Source organism: Rhodofomes roseus (genome assembly GCF_022264815.1).
Source record: "Rhodofomes roseus strain CIRM-BRFM 1785 chromosome Unknown C8Q71scaffold_3, whole genome shotgun sequence".
Taxonomy (NCBI): Eukaryota; Fungi; Basidiomycota; class Agaricomycetes; order Polyporales; family Fomitopsidaceae; genus Rhodofomes; species Rhodofomes roseus.
This window is the reverse complement of record NW_025952959.1, coordinates 423337-441240: the sequence shown is the minus strand read 5'-3', so window position 1 is coordinate 441240 and position 17904 is coordinate 423337. Positions and strand designations below refer to the sequence as shown.

The 17904-nt window shown below is 53.2% G+C and overlaps 8 protein-coding genes across 8 annotated transcripts; 2 read left to right on the top strand and 6 right to left on the bottom strand.

Moving 5' to 3' along the window:
* Positions 1 to 23: 23 nt before the first annotated feature.
* On the bottom strand, positions 24 to 3785 carry C8Q71DRAFT_884337 (uncharacterized protein; the record flags this gene model as incomplete). Its single annotated transcript, XM_047928532.1, has 10 exons — positions 24 to 419; positions 500 to 1457; positions 1521 to 1618; positions 1679 to 1732; positions 1824 to 2028; positions 2093 to 2296; positions 2356 to 2423; positions 2478 to 3479; positions 3522 to 3658; positions 3715 to 3785. 10 exons carry the CDS (start codon positions 3783 to 3785, stop codon positions 355 to 357), a joined length of 2862 nt encoding a protein of 953 aa, XP_047782773.1. The 3' UTR covers positions 24 to 354.
* Positions 3786 to 3920: 135 nt separating this feature from the next.
* C8Q71DRAFT_331165 (PIN domain-like protein) lies at positions 3921 to 6236 on the top strand. The gene is made up of 12 exons (XM_047917881.1): positions 3921 to 4127; positions 4180 to 4307; positions 4368 to 4470; positions 4523 to 4586; positions 4647 to 4756; positions 4809 to 4859; positions 4915 to 5067; positions 5119 to 5249; positions 5304 to 5445; positions 5498 to 5562; positions 5621 to 5774; positions 5832 to 6236. The coding sequence occupies exons 1-12, from the start codon at positions 4071 to 4073 to the stop codon at positions 5889 to 5891; spliced, it is 1218 nt and encodes a 405-aa protein (XP_047782772.1). The 5' UTR covers positions 3921 to 4070; the 3' UTR covers positions 5892 to 6236.
* C8Q71DRAFT_701010 (uncharacterized protein) lies at positions 6096 to 7574 on the bottom strand (the record flags this gene model as incomplete). The annotated part of the gene is made up of 3 exons (XM_047920163.1): positions 6096 to 6566; positions 6620 to 7423; positions 7485 to 7574. Coding segments are annotated over 3 exons (1365 nt in total), but the record flags the coding sequence as incomplete, so codon positions are not given.
* A 536-nt stretch (positions 7575 to 8110) lies between these two features.
* On the top strand, positions 8111 to 10700 carry C8Q71DRAFT_884328 (uncharacterized protein; the record flags this gene model as incomplete). Its single annotated transcript, XM_047928531.1, has 3 exons — positions 8111 to 8130; positions 10028 to 10503; positions 10660 to 10700. The coding sequence occupies 3 exons, from the start codon at positions 8111 to 8113 to the stop codon at positions 10698 to 10700; spliced, it is 537 nt and encodes a 178-aa protein (XP_047782770.1).
* A 132-nt stretch (positions 10701 to 10832) lies between these two features.
* On the bottom strand, positions 10833 to 12649 carry C8Q71DRAFT_737148 (NAD(P)-binding protein). The gene is given in 7 exon segments (XM_047922582.1): positions 10833 to 11337; positions 11403 to 12023; positions 12083 to 12195; positions 12255 to 12396; positions 12416 to 12423; positions 12472 to 12525; positions 12633 to 12649. 4 exon segments carry the CDS (start codon positions 12272 to 12274, stop codon positions 11168 to 11170), a joined length of 924 nt encoding a protein of 307 aa, XP_047782769.1. The 5' UTR covers positions 12275 to 12396; positions 12416 to 12423; positions 12472 to 12525; positions 12633 to 12649; the 3' UTR covers positions 10833 to 11167.
* A 555-nt stretch (positions 12650 to 13204) lies between these two features.
* Positions 13205 to 14109, bottom strand: C8Q71DRAFT_330997 (uncharacterized protein). The gene has a single exon (XM_047917880.1). It carries the CDS (start codon positions 14041 to 14043, stop codon positions 13372 to 13374), a length of 672 nt encoding a protein of 223 aa, XP_047782768.1. The 5' UTR covers positions 14044 to 14109; the 3' UTR covers positions 13205 to 13371.
* A 61-nt stretch (positions 14110 to 14170) lies between these two features.
* C8Q71DRAFT_700595 (NAD(P)-binding protein) lies at positions 14171 to 15157 on the bottom strand (the record flags this gene model as incomplete). Its single annotated transcript, XM_047920129.1, has 3 exons — positions 14171 to 14313; positions 14371 to 14994; positions 15046 to 15157. Coding segments are annotated over 3 exons (879 nt in total), but the record flags the coding sequence as incomplete, so codon positions are not given.
* Positions 15158 to 16444: 1287 nt separating this feature from the next.
* C8Q71DRAFT_720657 (uncharacterized protein) lies at positions 16445 to 17684 on the bottom strand (the record flags this gene model as incomplete). The annotated part of the gene is made up of 9 exons (XM_047921379.1): positions 16445 to 16485; positions 16550 to 16646; positions 16710 to 16768; positions 16818 to 16886; positions 16939 to 17004; positions 17059 to 17085; positions 17143 to 17256; positions 17312 to 17357; positions 17415 to 17684. The coding sequence occupies 9 exons, from the start codon at positions 17682 to 17684 to the stop codon at positions 16445 to 16447; spliced, it is 789 nt and encodes a 262-aa protein (XP_047782766.1).
* Between the last annotated feature and the right edge of the window lie 220 nt (positions 17685 to 17904).

Here is a 17904-nt window from a genome sequence, read left to right as displayed (position 1 = left end):
CCAGGCGAGCCACGCTGTCCCCAAAAGACTGAGACCGAAGTTCTGTCGAAGAAGCACGGCGGTTTGAATCAACGAGCCAATGCCAGCCGGGGCCCCCGTCTCCCGGAGCGCGTTCCTGCTTCCCGCTTTGGGACGAGACACATGCAGCCAGCGCTGCCAGCGGCAGCCAGCCTGAGCCAGGTTGGCCACGATCACCATCGGCCTCGCCAATCTTGGCCTAGATCGGTGGCACCCAAGTGGCACCTCAATTATGTGAATGATCGCTCACGTGGGCGCGTTCTGTGCCTCGAGATGCACCTGCCTGACTGTATTCTGGCTCAACACACACACAATGCCACTGACTTCAGAATACTCCTACATATCCTCAGTCTCTTCCTTGATTCGCACCGCGGCCTCGTCCGGGGGTTTCACAGCAACGCCTACACGAATGACCAAAGCACGACAGGTTAGTAGTCAGATCTTCAGACCCAGCGCGTTGGCAACAACAATTACGGCTCACCGCTGCCGGTAACCACCATCCCCCTCCTCTCCTTAGTCGCCGTTCCAAGCCTCGCGAGACACACTAGCGCGGCACTCTCCGTCAGCCCACGGCCCGCAAGATCTGTAAGTCCGCGCGCAATGTGGGAAGGCGTAAGCAAATATCTCGCGCCGCCCCTCTCGGCCTTTCCGCCTTTCTTTCTTGTGCGGTCTTGTCGTGCGAGATTTTGCTGGGCCGAGTCGTCGCGCCGGAGCGCGTCCAAACCACCGCGAACGAGCAGACGCACCATGCAGCCCGCCACCACGGAGAGCACGGCGTACGGCGCCAACTCGTCTAGCAGCTCTTGGTGGGGGCGGTCCATCGGGGCAAGCGACACTAGGCCATCCTCAGCTGTGAGCGAGGGCCGAATCGATACCTGTAACCGGGGCAGATGCCATTGCGCTGCCAACTCGCGAATGGATGTGAGAAGCCCTGGATGAGCGACGGCGACGAGATCCGCCGAGGACGGGTTTCTCTCCGGTGTTGCATCCTTGTCCAGGTTGGTCCACAACTTTGCAGACAGACCGTACGGCACTCCGAGCGCGCCACCGGAAGTCGACTGCAACAACTTCTCTACGTCCAGCAGTAGCAGATCGCTGGGGGGCGCATTAAACTCGATGCAGACACCCGTTGTGTATGGGCTCTTCACATCTTTGGTGGCGTCGTCTTCCGTCTTAACACCGAGAGGATGGAAGGCCTGGTGGAGCCCACAGAATCGGCAGTATGCTTCCGGAACCTGATGTGGGTTGGTCGTCTTCTCAGGCCGGCTGTCGTCCTTCAAATACATAATATCGCTCGCGATCGCGACGCGAGGGAAGAGCCCCTCGTCCTCCATCCAGTGGTACACATCTGCGACCGTGAGGGGGTTTTCCGATTCCGGATGGTCTGTCGAGCCTGCGTGCTCTCGATACGCGGCGAGGAGCGCACGAGCACGGCTCAGCTGGGAAGAAATCAGAAATCAGCACACTAAATGGAGAAATGGAGAAAAGGTGCAGATACACACTTCGATGGCTTTGCGCCGCCCGGGTGTAAGATTTCGATACTGAGCTATTGTAGGCACGAGCGCGGATGTGGGCGCCCATTGTTTGCGAGAGCGTGCGTCTGATGGTGTCAAGTTTCAACATGCACACATCTGGGATGGGTGGACAACATAATCCTCACCTCGGACAGTAATAGGCACCTCTTGCAGCAGTGTTCGCAGGACGGCGCCGTACCCTGAAAGTCACCGAGGTCAAGGACACGACAGGCGGCGCATGGAAGCAGGTTAGGTTCATACGGCCAACCCCGCGATATGAGGTGGACGCACCCTGTTCATCACTGTCAGCGTTCTCGTCAATCTTTCTGCCCCCCTCGAATTTGCCGCGATCGGTGGTGTCCCCCACATCCTCATCTTTCCAAGTCAGTTTCCTAACGTCCTGCCTGACGGGCATAAGCTGCGTGTTCCGGTCAAGCTCGACGTCAAAAACCTGTTCGTCACCGAGCACGGGATGACCCAAGTGCATGGGGTCGACCTAGAAAGCATATTGTTCCGGGTGAGATTGGGTAGGCGCTGCGATAGGGAGGAAAATTACGCACGTCGACCCAGTGCTCGACGTCCATGGGCGCATTCACACTGCCCGTCCATGTGAGAGTGAACCGCGCGAGGAAGGGTCTATCTGTCGTGGAGGTTATAGCAAAGGGTGGTTCGCTAACCACAATGGGGTTGATGAGTGTGGAGGGCGGTGGGTCAGATAAGCAGGTGACGGTCAATTTCTCGAGGAATGTGGTGATGTGCAGACTCTAAACAGAACTCTGGTCAGCGAAACCACAGACCAGATGCACAGGAGCACGATACGCACGTAGGACGGGCTTGACACTACGAGGCGCCAACGATGTGTGTGCTCCGGTCTATCATCGCGACGGCGCTCTGAGCAAGAAGTTAAAGCAAGCTATATTCGCCGAGACGGAGAAGCCACATTACCTGGGGGTATCCAGAGGCTCGAATCGGCGACTTTGACACGGGCGACGATGTGGAATCGACTAGATGCGATACCCATCGCAGACGTACCATTTGCGACTGGTGTTTGGTCCTGAGATCGCTCGTCATGATCATCCGGAGGCTCTGCAGGTTGTTCTGGAGGGATCTCGTCCAATTCCGCACGCGCGATGTTACGATGGCTGTAAGGTTTTCGCCAGCCTTTCCTTGCCACCAGGCTATTGGCAGGCACTCCACTCTCGTCCAAGATATCCAGCACTTCGTCGGGGTCTTCGTACACGTTAATGAGGCGTTTCTTGGGCTCCCTTCCCAGGAATGGCGCAAGCGCAGGGGTGTCTTTGTGGAAACCCAGTGTTTTAGTAACTTCTGTAATTGTCTCGCGCATCTGCACTGTTTTCTCCGTGTCTGTTTTGTCCTCCGCCACACTCGGTTGTTCAGGTTCCTTCCGGGGACCTGGAATCCTGACTTTGTCGCCAGCACCCACCGCGATCTCGAACAACCGCCTCAAGCTGGGTAAACTGATTCCCGCGAGCTCCATCCCATTCGCAACTACCCAGTCGCGCTCTTTCTCCGGGACGATGACAGCGCAGCTTTGCACGCATTCATCGTGGCTACCGAATTCACGGCCGTGCCGGAGGCGACAGTGATTCAGGAGACCCTGGAGGTTGGAGAAGTCGGACCGTCCGCAGTCCAGACATGCGAGTTTCGCTATCTCAGGCGGATCGGTATTGGTGTTGCGCAGGAAGAGAAGCTTCTTCGCAGGGTGTGGCGGAGCTCGAGGGAGTCCCCGGGCCCGGGAGGCATTGCTGCGAGATGGGTATTGCGGTGGAGGAGCATCAATAGAAGATGTAGCCGGAGGACGAGGAGGACGTCCGTCGATGGGAAACAACTCTCTGTCAAACAGAGGCTTGCTCGGTTCCTCTGCCGCTTTGAGTGCATCCAGAGCGGCAGCTCGGAACTCGGAGGAGTCCGCATTTCGAGCTACTACTGTCTTGGTAAGACCTCTCAGTACTCGACCAAATTACTTACCAGGATACTCCTTCTCAAGAGCTTCCTGCAGTAGCAGTGCCCAGGTCAGCCTCGAGTTCACTGTCTCGTACAAGCGCTCTCTCAGGCCGAGTTCGACATCTAGTTCTTCCAGCACTATCTGCTGGGGCGTTGGGACACTATCCTTTGGTTCAGTTGCATGGTGTCTGTGTAATACATGTCGTTGACAACGTACGCTACCCCGCTGTGCACCTCTGCCACTCTCCGCCTTTTCTGTGGTCTATGGTCGTCTCGACTATCATTCATGAGAGCGTTTCTTTGCAAGTTGACTGAAGCTGTATGACGAAGTTGCGTTTTATTAGGGTAAAGGTCTGACACGCAAGAAGAGTTGAGGAAGCGAGTATGTAGCAGCGAGCGAGAGCCTGAGGTCTTCAATCGGCGAGCGGGGCGCGGCGGACCCGGAGACACGGCGTGTGACGTTACAAGCGCGTCCCACAGTTCACGTGCTGTTGCGTAACGCGGTGGGTCATCGTCACGCTCGCGCGACTGAGCGCGCCTCACGTCTCAACGTCCCACCATCAACTGCACACCATGGGTATTAAAGGCCTCACCAGTCTGTTGGTTGAACACGCTCCGAAGGCGATTACTGTAAGCCTTGCTTTCTGCCACCTTGCGCTAGGTCCCGACGCAGTTACAGGAGCATGAGATCAAGACACTGTTCGGGCGCAAGGTCGCCGTCGACGCGTCCATGTCTATATACCAATTCCTCATCGCGGTACGGCAGAAGGATGGAGAAATGTTGACGAACGATGCTGGAGAGACAACAAGGCGCGTTGATTCAATTGTAATGGTCTGCGGCTTTGAATACTGATGATCACATCTATCCAGTCACCTCATGGGGTTTTTCTACCGTACGATTCGTATGGTGGAGAACGGCATCAAGCCTCTATATGTCTTCGATGGGAAGCCACCAGAACTCAAGGCTGGCGTTGTATGTTGTTGTTCATGCCTGACTGCTCAAGTCCTACTCAACCGCGTTCCAGCTATCCAAACGGTTGGCCCTCCGAAAAGAGGCGCAAGAGGAAGGCGAAGAAGCGAAAGAGACAGGTATGTAAATGGGCTTTCTATCAATGACATCCTGAACCGACCCACATCACTTTGATTTAGGTACGGCCGAGGATGTTGACCGCTTCGCGCGGCGGACAGTCAAAGTAACACGGGAGCATAACGAGGAGTGCAGGAGGCTGTTGGGCCTTATGGGAATTCCATTCGTTGTGGTATGTCCCGTGCGTTCCCGCCTTGCTCCTTTGCATTCAATCGTGGGCGCAGGCACCCTCAGAAGCAGAAGCGCAATGCGCTGAACTGGCTCGCGGTGGAAAGGCGAGACAAGTCATCTACTCGCATTCAGTACACATACTAAGTACGCAATGCCCAGGTGTATGCTGCGGGCTCAGAAGACATGGATACCCTTACCTTCCACGCGCCGGTCCTCTTGCGTCACCTCACCTTCTCGGAAGCGCGGAAAACACCCATCAGCGAAATCAACCTAGACAAGGCCCTCGAAGGGCTGGAGATGAATATGTCACAGGTAAGTCCATGTCCAATGGGTTTGTCCGGCGACTAACGTCGTGTACCGTAGTTCATCGAGCTGTGTATACTCTTGGGTTGCGACTACCTCGAGCCAATCAAGGGAGTTGGTCCCAAATCGGCGTTGAAGCTAATTCGAGAGCATGGTAACTTGGGGGCTGTCATTGAGCATCTGCGAGAAAAGTAAGTATGTAATGCTGCATAAACATGAGTATGATCACTTATATCTCTGGGCAGAACTGCCGCCAAAGAAGATGCAGCGAAAGACGAGGATGGTAAGAAGAAGAAAGGAGGCATCGTGGTACCTGAAGAGTGGCCATGGGAGGAGGCCAAGAAGTTCTTTGAGCACCCTGATGTAACACCAGCCAAAGACGTCGAGGTACAGTTGCTATCTCAGTCGCTCTGGCACATGCCAAGTAACACTGTCCCAGGTCGATTGGACCAGTCCAGACGTTGAGGGACTCGTGCAATTCTTGGTGACTGAGAAAGGATTCAAGTGGGTCTACTATCCGGCTGTCGGTGGAGCATCTCGTTCATGCGTTCTGATCGTTCAGCGAGGACCGCGTTCGCAAGGGTGCCGATAAACTCTCGAAGTTCCTCAATACAAAGCAGCAGGGGCGACTCGATGGTTTCTTCACTGCTAAGCCCAAGACAGAACCCAAAAAGGGGAAAGAGACGGAAAAGGGGAAAAAGGGCACGAAGCGGAAGGTCAGGTTCACCTGTTGAACGTGTGCTGAGCAGCAACTGACCATAAAGCGATCATAGGCGGATGACAAGGACAAGAAGGACGCAGGGTCGAGCAAGAAATCGAAGACAAAAAAATAACTGGGGATTCGCGTCCTTCGACTCATCTTCCTCTGTATAGTGTCTCGTCGTTCCTGCTCGGACATGTCCGCCCTCGCTTTGTTGTTAATGTTATCCTGTACCGTACGTACCTTACAACTGTATCAATAGACTGGAGCACACGAAACTCCCGAGGTCTCTAAGCAAACCCAAGTAACACATACGATAGATAGCACAGCAACGTGACTATTTCTTCGTATTCATCTTCGCCAACGCATTGCCGCTCCTGACCCTCCCTTTCTTCTTCTCCGCCTGCTTGCCCACCGCCTTCTTCTCCCCAGGCCGCTTCCGTACCCGCTCCCGCTCCACCCGCGGCTTCGACTTCACGCCATGCTCCGCGAGGATTTTCGCTTTTTTCTTGGCCGCCCTGCGCGCGACGCGGTCCGGGTCCGACGCCTTCACTTTCTTGCGCTCGTCCTTCGGCAAGTGCGAGATCTTCTCGCCCAGGGCGGGGTTGCCCTTCGGGGTCTCGCGGTGGGAGGAGGTCGAGGGTCGCCTGACAGCAGGCGTCTTCGCGGCAGGAGGGGGTTTGGCGAACTTGGGGAGTACTTTGGCACCGCCGGGCAAAGTCTTGCAGCGTTGGACACGAAGCTTGCGCTTGGCGAATTTGAGTTGGCTTTCCTCGAGCGCGAAGATCTCGTCAACGCATTCCCGGTCCTAGCGATTGTAGATCAGGACGCTTGCATGCAGAAGATATGATAGACACATACCACAAACTGCACATATGCAAAGCCCTTGCCAAGCTGTGTGTCTTTGTCCCGCACAATCCGTACCCGCTTCACCCACGTCCGTGGTTTCTTCACGGGGACCTTGCTCTTGAGTGTCTCGTCCTCTTCGTCGCCCTCCTCGTCTTCCTCACTGCTCTCGCCTTCCTGCTCTTCAGGCGCACCCCGTTCAGCAGTGACAAGTACTTCGAAGAACACTCGCAAATCCTCCTCTTTGCTTGCAAAGTCGAGGTTGCCGACGAAGATCGTCGTCTTGGGGTCGCCAAGCGGGGCAGCACTGGAGGCATCGGTGTCCTTGCCTACTCTATCCACCCTAATCGTCCGCTCCATGAACACTGTTCCGTCGCATCGCTCCGCTGCAAGCCGCGCAGCCTCGTATGGATCCATGGTGGGTGCAGGCGGGGGCACGTTCTTCGGTCGCGTCCCAGTCTCGGGTACAGGGTGTGCGAAGACGACGTACGCATTCACAGCATCGACCCCGCTGTGTAGCTCGTGTTTGATGAACGCTATGCGCTTCTTCTCATTGGGCATGAGGAACTTCTTCTCGGGGTCATCTTCCTCGTCGTTCTTTGCGCGCCAGGACGCGGCACGATCGCGGTCGTGTTGTCGCCCGTCCTTCTCGTCCTTTGCAGGCAACTTCCCTTTCGCCTTCGCCTTACCCGCATCATCGTCCATGGTGGGTAATTTCGAGGTGGGGGCAGCGAATGCGACGGAGCGGAAGCGCACTGACTCAATCTTCGCGGTAGGGACAAGTGTTGTAAAATGGCGTTTTAACTGCTTTTGCAGAGGCTGCGTGCGTGAGTCGTTAGTCAGCCTGCGGTTCGTTGCATCGTAGCGAGCATACACGCACCCGAGATTTGGCAACCTCAACAGGAACATTTCCCACAAATACTGTCCTCGCATTGCGGCGTTCGGGTGTTTCGTCTGGTGGAACAAATTTCCGCTGAGTTCCGCTGCCATCCTTGCGTTGCGAGCCCTTGAGTAGAGATTCGTGAACTAGCGTAGATGGATCGCCTTCATCGTCGGGGTCACTGGCGTCCTCATCCTCGTCCTCGTCCTCGTCGTTTCCTACAGTACGTTGCGTCGACCTCTGTTCTGCGCGTGTAGACGTCTCATCCTCAGCGTCGTCTTCGTCGTCTTCGGGGTCGGAGGCTGCAGCCTTCTGTTTTCCCGTAGCTTTCTCGCGCTTTGCCGCCTTACTAGGCTTGTCGGCCTTGCCATCCTGTCTGGATGCTGTGAAGGGAGTGAGCGGTCCAAGAAAGACTTCAACATGAAGGGAGTACGCACGTTTGTCCTGTTCCCTCCGAGACTTCTTGCGCTCCTTCGACTCCGGCGGATCGCTCACAGGCAGCTTCCGCTTTTTATCAGCTCCAGCTGTACTTGCTGAGGCGTCAGATGCAGGTATTGTCTTCTGAGCTCCATGAATGATCTTCAAAGAGGGGCCGGCCTGTAACGAACGCGGTCTGATGTCTGAACATGACCGCCAGTCAGTTGAGGCAAGGGTGCACATACCGATGACTGGAAAATAGCGTCAAGACCCTTGTCTACGGAGACAAGTTTCTTCTCCGCCGATCCGAGCAGGAGCGTGGACAAGGATGCCATCAACAGAAACCCAGTTGTTACAGCCGACTAGTTCGTGAGCGAGGGAAGTGCCAGGGGCTTTAGTGTAACAGAGGACGGTCCTCAACGATCGGAAGTACAGTACCGTTAAATAAGCGCTCTGTGAGTACCCAAAAGATGGATTAACTATCACATGATCCCGACAATCCCCGACTCCTCCCGAAGGGAGGGAGGGCTCTGTCAAGTAGAAACGATATTGCGCCGGGGATGCCGTGTCGCCGTGGGAAATTTTCGTCCATATACGGTACGCGCGATACCGCATAGGGAAACTGTCCACATGCAAGCCGTGCGCTCGCGTCTGACCGAGGCTCTGCCTGGCTCTGTGTTCCGCTCGTGCGGCCGGATCTTCCTCCGGTTTTTTCCGAGCATATATAACATGCCTCCTGCCACTATGATCGAGACATTCACTTCAACACATCTTGTCTTACCCCCTGAAGCAGCTGCCATTTCCATGTCACAACAACTAACTAGTATTGCCCCTACTTCCCAACTACCAGACAGGGCCTTGGGCTCAATACTAGTTTTACCAGACAGTGTCTCAGGCCCACTACCAGTTTTACCAGATGATTCTGCAGACTATATACCAGTCTCATCATCAGACAGCATACCACATACAATTGCAAGTGTCCCTAATGACACAGTCCAAGGCATCATGAATAGCAATCCTTCATGGTTCTATTATACTGATGATTATTACCTGCAGCAATTACAATCCCTTACCAGAGCTGAATTATGGGCTGCTGTTTGTACATGTGTTGATCAGACACAAGGTATCAGGCAATCCAAAGCATCTTTGGCTAAGCAACTACTGCAGCATTTCAACTCATCTAAAGTGTTATTGGCAAATATGTCAGATGTTCTCCTGTGCCAAACATGCAACTGCTCTCTGCTGCTCAGTTCACCATTCCACTGTAGATATATAATTTTGAAGCATTACTATATACAATTATATGGCTGCAAGATTCTGAAATGTCTATGCCAATCTCCTATGCTTTCCAGTATAGCACATGATGTTGCTCATTCAAGTACAGTTCCTGATATAGACCCTCATATTCTCAGCCAACTGAAATGTTTAGACAAGGACATTTTAGATCATTGTTACACCATATTTCAGACTGACCACATGAAGAGCAAAACAAGAGCAATGCAAATACTGGTTTCCAAGATATTGGCCATTAAGCAATATATCAGTGACTTGAGTATTGCTGAAGTGTACCAACAATACTTCACAGCTGTGACATACAGTGGCAACATGTTATCTAATGTGCCAAATCCATGCAATATTGTTGAAAGTATCTTGATTGCATACTATGGTGATGCTGTGATAAATGCAATACTCCATAACACACTCCCAGAAATAAGGAAACAGTGGCAAGTTCAGTATCAAAGAGACTATAGAAGGTTGAAAAGACAAGACAAGAGCATACAACTAAAGCAATCATACCTCAGTGAAGAAATGAATTGGCTTACCATACCTAGCACTGAGACTGAGCTACAATGTGCATACAATTATTGGAAAGCAACACAATGGCATTCTCCTCTCATCTGCTCTGTGTGCTCTAGCAGTGCCCATAGATTGAAAACAAAGATCTATGATATGAATCAAATCCCCAACATAGTGCATAACATGTCTGTTTTGCAGGTACATGACCCATGGATTATTCAGAAATGCATTGTACAACAAAATTCCAATGAGTTCTTGTATGGAAATGAATTTGATGGCTTCATGTTGGATAAAAAAGGGCTGCTATGCAGTGATCCTATCAATCACAGAATAGCACTATGTTCAGACTGCTACAATTCCCTAAAGAAACCAGCTATGCCCAGATATGCACTGGCAAATAATCTATATAGAGGTCATCTTCCTACTGAATTTTGTGACCTTACATGGGTTGAAGAGATGGCATGTGCTATTTATCATATCACTGCCCATGTAACCTGTTTGTATGGATTTTCAGAACCTGGACAGCCAAAGATTTTTCATGGAAACACCATAACACGTGATATGAATGTCATATCAACAACAACAGTGCTTCCTAGAACTCCTGCAGACATCACTGGGTATCTCTCAGTTGTATCTATTGGACCTCATAAAATCAAAGCCAGTGACCTGGGCAATACATTCAGAGTGCGAAAAGCCAAAATATGGCATTTTCTTCTTTGGTTGAAGCACCATAACAGATTATATGAGCAGATCCTGTTGGATCAGAGTAACATAGATCAATTTCCAGATGATGGTGTTCTTCCTGGTGTTGATGCTCAATTCATCCAAGACATTCACCAAAAAAGTGATGAAATCTTCCAAGAAGAAACAGCAGGTTTTACAGAACATCCTGCAGAGGCTTTTATGCATGACAACTCTAAACATGCAGATGATCAACCAACTGTACTGCTGGAACACACAGGTGTATCTGACCCAGAAGGAGACAGCATTAGTATACAGTAGTGATGCTGATACTTATGTTCCGCTTTAGGTCTATGTTGTACCACTAAAAGCGGAGTTTGAAATCTATGTAGATTATTGTATCATCTTATCTACACCACCCTCACTGCTCAATCGATGTTCATTCATATTACGGTTCAGGCACCCACATGGAGTCGGGGACGGCGCTTGCGCCGCTACAGGAATTGTCGACGACTTCCAAATTCACTAGAGTTGCCTCCAAACACTCACTCTGACCGAGTCTTGTTGAGGAATTGGATCGTTCTCTCAACCACCCTTGGATGATGGTCCTACAAGAGACTTCCGCTTCCATTCTAGTCCTGGCACCTAACCCAAACGAATACGTTCAACCCGATTCACTTTGGCTACATGTACCCTGACGTCCCTGCTCTGCCTACTCCATCCTACAACTTGACCGATACTCGAAGAAGATCCTGATCTCGAGGGTTCCTGTCGAAACATCGTCCAAATCAACCGATGAAATCCGATTTAGGTGTCGCAGACCCAGCCGTTGCTTTCCATGCATCGTAGTAGATCTCCAGGTGGTCGACCAAGCCGGCCTTGCGTGGCTGCCATCCAAGAAGGCTGCGAGCGAGATACGGGCGCAGGAGTAATGTCGTGGTGATAGCCTTCTCGAAGACTAGGTACGTTACATGTCATATGCTAGTCAGACGCGGTCTCAATGCGGGCGGCGGGATCACGTACGGTTTGTAGGCGGAACATACTCGTAGCCTTGGGCACCGGACACCTCGACGAGCCTCTGCAGAATGTCGTCAACGCTCTCACTGGAGTCGTTTGCTGCGTCGAATAGCTGTCCTCCGATGATAGCTGCCTTCTCGGCAGTCAGGCGATACAGCTCTCCGAGGTCATCTTGGTGAATAGTTGCGTAACGACCTCCCGGCGTACCAAACCATTTGACTTTCCCTTCGTGTGCCGTCTTGAACAACATGCCAAGGATGGAGGCCGAGCGACCGTACAAGAGCGCAGGGCGAATGACGATACCGTTCAGGATCGGGTTCGTTACGACCCTCTGCTCGAGCGACGGCCGCCACGTAACGAGATCCACGGACTGCGTAATCGGTGTCGTGTCGCTAATGATGTCCTTGCGGCTACTGCCGTGGACCCACGACCCCGAGGTGTAGATGTAGGCGAGCTTCGGTGCGGAAGGTGGGCGATACTGCGTTGCAGCCTCCGCGACAGCGTTGAGGAGCTTCTCCGAGAGCACCTTGACGTCCGGGCCGCTTATCGCCTCGATCACCACATCCAGAGTCGCCACCTGCGGCAGCCAGATGGAGGGGTCCTCGACGGGTGCGACGATAGGAATGACTGTCGGCAGTCGGGTTGAATGCGGATGGCTCAACATTGCGAACTACGGGGAGACTCACTTTCCTCCGCTGCCAGCGCCTTCGCCTTGCTTTCCGAACGAGTTACACCGTACACAACGTGCCCAGCGCGCACTAGCGCTTGTGCGACTGGCAACCCAATGAAGCCGGATGCACTGTACGAGATGGCATGGCCTCAACTGGTGCACCGTGAGTATACATGCGCTTGGCTTACCCTACGACGAGGACCTTCATGTTCTTTAGTCGTGGAGGTGATATTGGTATAGGTATACAGTCCAACGCGATGGATTATATATCGAACTAATTCCGATGTCCACCCTCAGGCTTGTTCAGCTGCCCTCGGGCAGCTTCGTCTCCTTACTCATGGTCTCTACTTAGTGTCAGTAGACGTCATGTGAGTCTGACCGAGCATCGAACTTTCGCAGGCATTTACCTCCCTATAGCTAAACAGGTTCGCACGAGTATGCGTAAGTTCACAACGAGGATCGAAAGAGAATCACTATATCCCATAATGCGGGTACCCGGGTGGATTCGGTCATGACAGGTAAGTTCCCGGCTAGGCTTCGTCATTTAGTTGGCTAATGAACTCATACAATTCCTATTATACATCAGCTTCATTGTCTGCCGCAACATCTACAGCCCCTCGCTCATGGCCTTCCTTTACGCCTCAAGCCCATCGACCACATTAGTTTTGCAATCCCAGAAGGCTCTGCGCCAAAGTACGGAAGCACAAGCGTCGTGACCGTAATGCCTTTCTCAAACGCTATATGTCGTGTCAAATGCGCAATCAGTCTAGCAGAGCTCTATCAGCCGAGTCATGAGTCACGCACGCGTCTGCGGTGGTACGTATACGGCTCCTTCGCACCCGATAATTTTAATAGTATCTGCAGGGTGTCATCGATGCTCTTGGTGAAGTCATTCGTAGCATCAATGGTCAAGTCGTGACAATGACGGCGTTCTCCACTGCCAGGCGATAGGGCTCCCCACAGTCATCGGCTTGGATACACGGATAGCGTCCCAGGACCCCTGATTATATGCGGAGAGGCCTGATCTGCTCGCGCGCAAATTCAGCCCTTTTGTCCGGACTTTTTTGGCGAAATTTGGCGAGATTTGGTCGGATAAAATCAGGCAGTCCCAAGTTCGGCGGGGGTTTGTCCGGACTTTTCCTCAGGCCTCTACCGACGGACCCCGCCATTTAGCAGGGTTGGTGCTCTCGGGGGGTTGTCGTCGCGCTGACGCCGTTCGCGAGAGCACCTGGGCTGGCCATGTCCGGATGTTCCTCACCCCTCGAGCAATCACGACAAGCTATGTCCGTACAGTTCCTCAGCCCTTCACGGCGAAATTTGCCCATTTGTCCGGACAAACATCAGCCCCAGCCCCTCCGAATCGCCCAAATTTGTCCGGATTCGATTAAGGCTTCCTCCCCAATTATCAGGGGTCCTAGCGTCCCCCGGCGTGCCGTAACACTCTATTTTGCCCTCGTACGCTTTGTTGAAAAGCGGCGCGAGGATCGAGGCAGACTCGCCATACGACAGCGAAGGCCGGATGACGATCCCGTTCAGCACAGTGCTTCCCGGTATCCTCTGCTCCAACGCGGGCCTCCAGTGAAGCAGCTCTACCGGCTGGGTCACATGCGTGGTGTCAGTCTTGACGTCCTTCCGGTTGTCTCCATGCACCCAGCATGCAGATGTGTAGATGTATGTCAGCTTTGGGTCCTGCGTCGGGCGATGCTCTTTGACGGCCTCTTCTACTGCATCTACGAGCTCTTGAGGGAGGATTTGATGCTCGGTCCCGCTATCGCTTAGACGACACAACCAAGGACTGCCACCAAGGGAGCCAGGTTGAGGGGTCGTCCGTGCTGGCGAGGGACGGGAATGACTGATGTTCAACAGTGCGTAGCCATGCAGCGGGGGAATGGTCAGCTCTCGTAAACGCAACCTTGACGCTTTGCGGCGGACCTTGTAAGTAATATGGACAGCTGACGTGCATCCGCCCTTACTCATACCTCCCTATAACCTGCTACTGCAGGCGAGGTAGCAGAGTCTAACATACATTGCCAGTTCCTTACGGTCAGTCTGGCTCTATGTATTGTGTCTGCGGTCTCGGTGATATTGACCATGATTTACAGTCCTATAGTCCCGCGCTCGCTTTCCATGCGCTGTAATAGATATGCAAATGGTCAACGAGACCAGCCTTCCGTGGCCGCCAGCCAAGAAGACTGCGGGCCAAGTACGGGCGGACCAGGGAAGTCGTGGTAAGTGCAATCTCGAACACTGTTGGTGGTATCGTGTCAGTTACTCGCGACCAGTCTGTCAGGATGTAAGACTCACGATTGCTCGGTTCGATGTACTCAAATGGCCCCTTCGCTCCAGAGACCACCACAAGCCTTTGAAGGAGGTCGTCTACGCTCTCCGTGAAGTCGTTTGCTGCATCAAAGATCTGCCCTGCAGCGATGACGGACTTCTCCGCGGCGAGCAGGTACATATCGGCGAGGTCGTCGCAATGGATCAGCGCGTAGCGTCCACCAGGACGACCAACCCACGCGACCTTCCCTTCGTACGCGCCCTTGAACAACAATGCGAGGTGAGAGCCGGAGCGGCCGTAGAGGAGCGCGGGGCGGATGACGATCCCATTGAGAACGTCGTTGTGGATGACGCGCTGCTCCTGCTCCAGGCGCCATGAGACGAGCTCGGGGGGACTCGTAAGCGGCGTCGTGTCACTGACGATGTTCTTACGGTCGTCGCCGTGCACCCATGTACCAGAGCTGTAGATGTAGGTGAGCTTGGGTGCATGCGCAGGGCGGTACTTCCGCGCGGCCTCAGCGGTCGCGTTCAGAAGCGTCTCGGAGAGCGCCCTGATGTTCGTGCCCCCGACGGCGTCGATGATCACATCAAGTGTCGCAACCATGGGCAGCCAGGTGGATGGGTCCGACGTCTCCCCGATGATAGGGATAACTGGACAATTCAAGGTCAGTACCCAGTATTGAAGCGTTAGAGCGTGCTCACTTTCTTCGGCGGCGAGTTGCTTGGCCTTATGCTGCGAGCGCGTCAGGCCATACACGATATGTCCCGCACGGATCAATGCTTGGGCAACGGGGAGCCCGATGAATCCAGAAGCGCTATGTCAGGTCGTTTGGTCAATCCAAGAGACTACTGCAACTCGACATACGGCATACCCAAGGACGAGAACATGCATGTTGATGTCAGTAGAGGCTGGAATTGAGATGTAGATGGAGGCTGTAAGTAGATACGTGAATGGAGTGGTCTCAGGTCTGGAGGACTGCAGCAGCAGCTCATTCCTTTATGCCAGACGTTCGATGCCCGATGCGGGACCATGTCCCTCCCCGGATGGTGAAGTCCGAGTACGGCTGATCAAGCATCGGACATGCGTGTACGCGTGTTGGTGGGTCCGACTCCTAGCAGTGAACCAAGAGACGTACAACGCGCTGTCCATGTGGGGTTCGGTAACCCACATAATCATCCGTTCACCGAGGATATTAGCAGCCTCAGGCTACGAGCTCATGTGGGGCACGAGAACCCTCGCGTGGACCTCCGAGTCGGACCGGCCCAAACAACAAAGTTACGCGCTTTACCATCGCAGACGCTGTCACAGCAAGTTGTTGATTGGTACACACAGTGATTACAGCTGATGCAGTATGATCGACGGTACTAGTACGCGCGCGGCTGGCCCTATGTAAATCGGACCTCCTGTGACACAAGCTGTGTCCGTTCCGCCGGGAGTCAATGATCGTGAATGGCCTATGTTTTTTATACATGTGAAGCTTTGGCCAAGGCACACGCCACGATGGAGAGGTTCACCGCGGATCGCCTCAAGACCCACCTCAGGCCGCCGTGGCATGGGGAGTCCCAGGGCCCTCACCCCGTCAACATGTAGCCTAGAGAACGATATCTCTTCCAGAGTACAGTGCTATGGCATGTCCCATCGTTCGAGAGGAGGTAATAAATCCTTAACCTTTAATCATGATCCCTCATGCGAAGTACTAGTGCTTGCGCCCAGGTAACATATCATTGCCACAAACAGGTCCAGTGATTGAACCCGACCGTCGCAATGTTCTCTCAGATCGTATTTCGGTCACTAGCTGCCGTAAGCACAGCGCACCATGCCAAGCTTTGTGCGCCAGACAGTTGTGAGAAAGGATATCACGACGGTCATGCCAGTGGAACAAGAAGTAGATCGATTACACAGTAACTGCTAGTATTAGTCGACGTTGAAAGTGGCCCTTGAGACAACTAGTACGCCCATTATCAACACATCTCCCGTACTTGTTGTTGGCTAACGAGCTAATACTAGTATAGTATGAATGGTTAGGACAGCCAGTGTTATGATAGGACACTAAGATAATTAATGTAACCGTAGCCTGAGGACATCGGTCACTGCCTTCTACTAGCTCATGACAACGCCTCCGTCCATGACAATTGTTTGCCCTGACAGTATCATGAGTGCCCATGTCAGTCAACTGCGCAGATCAATGCGCAGGAAGTAACGCACCGGTGATAAAATAAGCCTCGGGCTTCGCCAGATATGACACCAGACTGGCGACGGTGTCTCCCGATGAGTGGGGGCCGTCCGGTGCTATGCCGCAAACCTTCATGGGATTGAAGAATTGTCTGAGGGGTATATTCACGGGAACATGGGATGGGTTACTCACATGCTTCGTGAACGCCCCATGGGTCCCACCGTATTGCTTGTCGAGGACATCGATATTCGCTATTGGTGCCCGTCAGCCGGTCAGAGCATCGAGGACCGTCCCGCTTACTCAATGGTGTCAGGATAACACCTGGTGCATACGTGTTGGCAGTGATTTTGTGTGGTGCAAGTTCGATAGCTGTACATGCAATGTCTAGCGCCATGGAGTGAAATGGGCGTTATACACTCACCCAGGCACTGTGTAAGTCCCCGGATTGCAAATTTTGTTGCAACGTAGGCCGAGACCTCGGGACCGCCTGACAGAATTCTGTCTCAGGAGTTTTAGGGGTATGGTAATGTGGAATTCATACCTTTCTTGCCAAGAATAGACGACGCACCTGTGAAGTCCGGTGAGTGGCGGCTTCCAGAATACCGTCGTGGAGGACATTACATACCGAGGATTCTCCCTCCCTCGCCTTGTTTGATCATCTGGCGTGCAGCATACTTGTAGCAAAGCATCACACTGGCCAGATTACTGTCCATGCAGTAGTTCCAGTCCTTCAGGCTCACTGCGAGCGGTCACGCATTAGCAATAGCTGTTTCAGAAGATGCCCCTGCTCTTACTGTCAACCACCCGCGATACGACAGCAGTCCCTGCATTCGCCACCATCTGAATAACTGGTCAGCATGTGCATCATTCACCAGCAGACTAGTTTGAAACACTTACCACATCAAGTCTTCCAAGGACCTCTACCGTCTTTTCAACCATGCTCTGAACGACTTCTTCGTCCGAGACGTCGCCGACGAATGCCAGTGCCTTGCGGCCCTTCGCTCGGATCTCCTCAGCGACCACTTCGAGCTCAGCAGCGTTGCGCGAGTTGATTGTCACGTCGAGACCATCGTCAGCAAGTCGCAGCGCGATGTCGCGGCCAATGCCCTTCGAGGCACCAGTGACGATCGCCACTCGAGTTACTGCGTGGTGGGTGTTTCCGTTCATGGCTCGAGATATGAGAAGCTGATGAGTCGGTGAGTCGAGGTGTTTGAATGTAGGACAAGACAAGGGTTACTGCTGAGGTTTTATACGAAGCAACGAGCGCCCTCGGCTCGATGAGCAAACACCAGTCGTTGACAGATGCACATCAGACGTACGCCGTTTCGACCCAAAGTGGTTGAAGAAAGCCTCGGAGATGACACCGCAGTCAGTAGGTCCTTGAGAC

What these genes read in the sequence shown, in the direction of transcription:
- C8Q71DRAFT_330997 (XM_047917880.1), bottom strand. Translation starts at nt 14,043, where the DNA reads ATGAGTAAGGGCGGATGCACGTCAGCTGTCCATATTACTTACAAGGTC.
- C8Q71DRAFT_737148 (XM_047922582.1), bottom strand. Translation starts at nt 12,274, where the DNA reads ATGAAGGTCCTCGTCGTAGG. An exon ending in ATGAAGGTCCTCGTCGTAGG is followed by an intron (nt 12,196 to 12,254) that starts GTAAGCCAAGCG and finishes CATCTCGTACAG; the next exon opens with TGCATCCGGCTTCATTGGGT. An exon ending in GGCGCTGGCAGCGGAGGAAA is followed by an intron (nt 12,024 to 12,082) that starts GTGAGTCTCCCC and finishes GACTGCCGACAG; the next exon opens with TCATTCCTATCGTCGCACCC.
- C8Q71DRAFT_331165 (XM_047917881.1), top strand. Translation starts at nt 4,071, where the DNA reads ATGGGTATTAAAGGCCTCACCAGTCTGTTGGTTGAACACGCTCCGAAG. An exon ending in TGGAGATGAATATGTCACAG is followed by an intron (nt 5,068 to 5,118) that starts GTAAGTCCATGT and finishes CGTGTACCGTAG; the next exon opens with TTCATCGAGCTGTGTATACT. An exon ending in ATTGAGCATCTGCGAGAAAA is followed by an intron (nt 5,250 to 5,303) that starts GTAAGTATGTAA and finishes ATCTCTGGGCAG; the next exon opens with AACTGCCGCCAAAGAAGATG.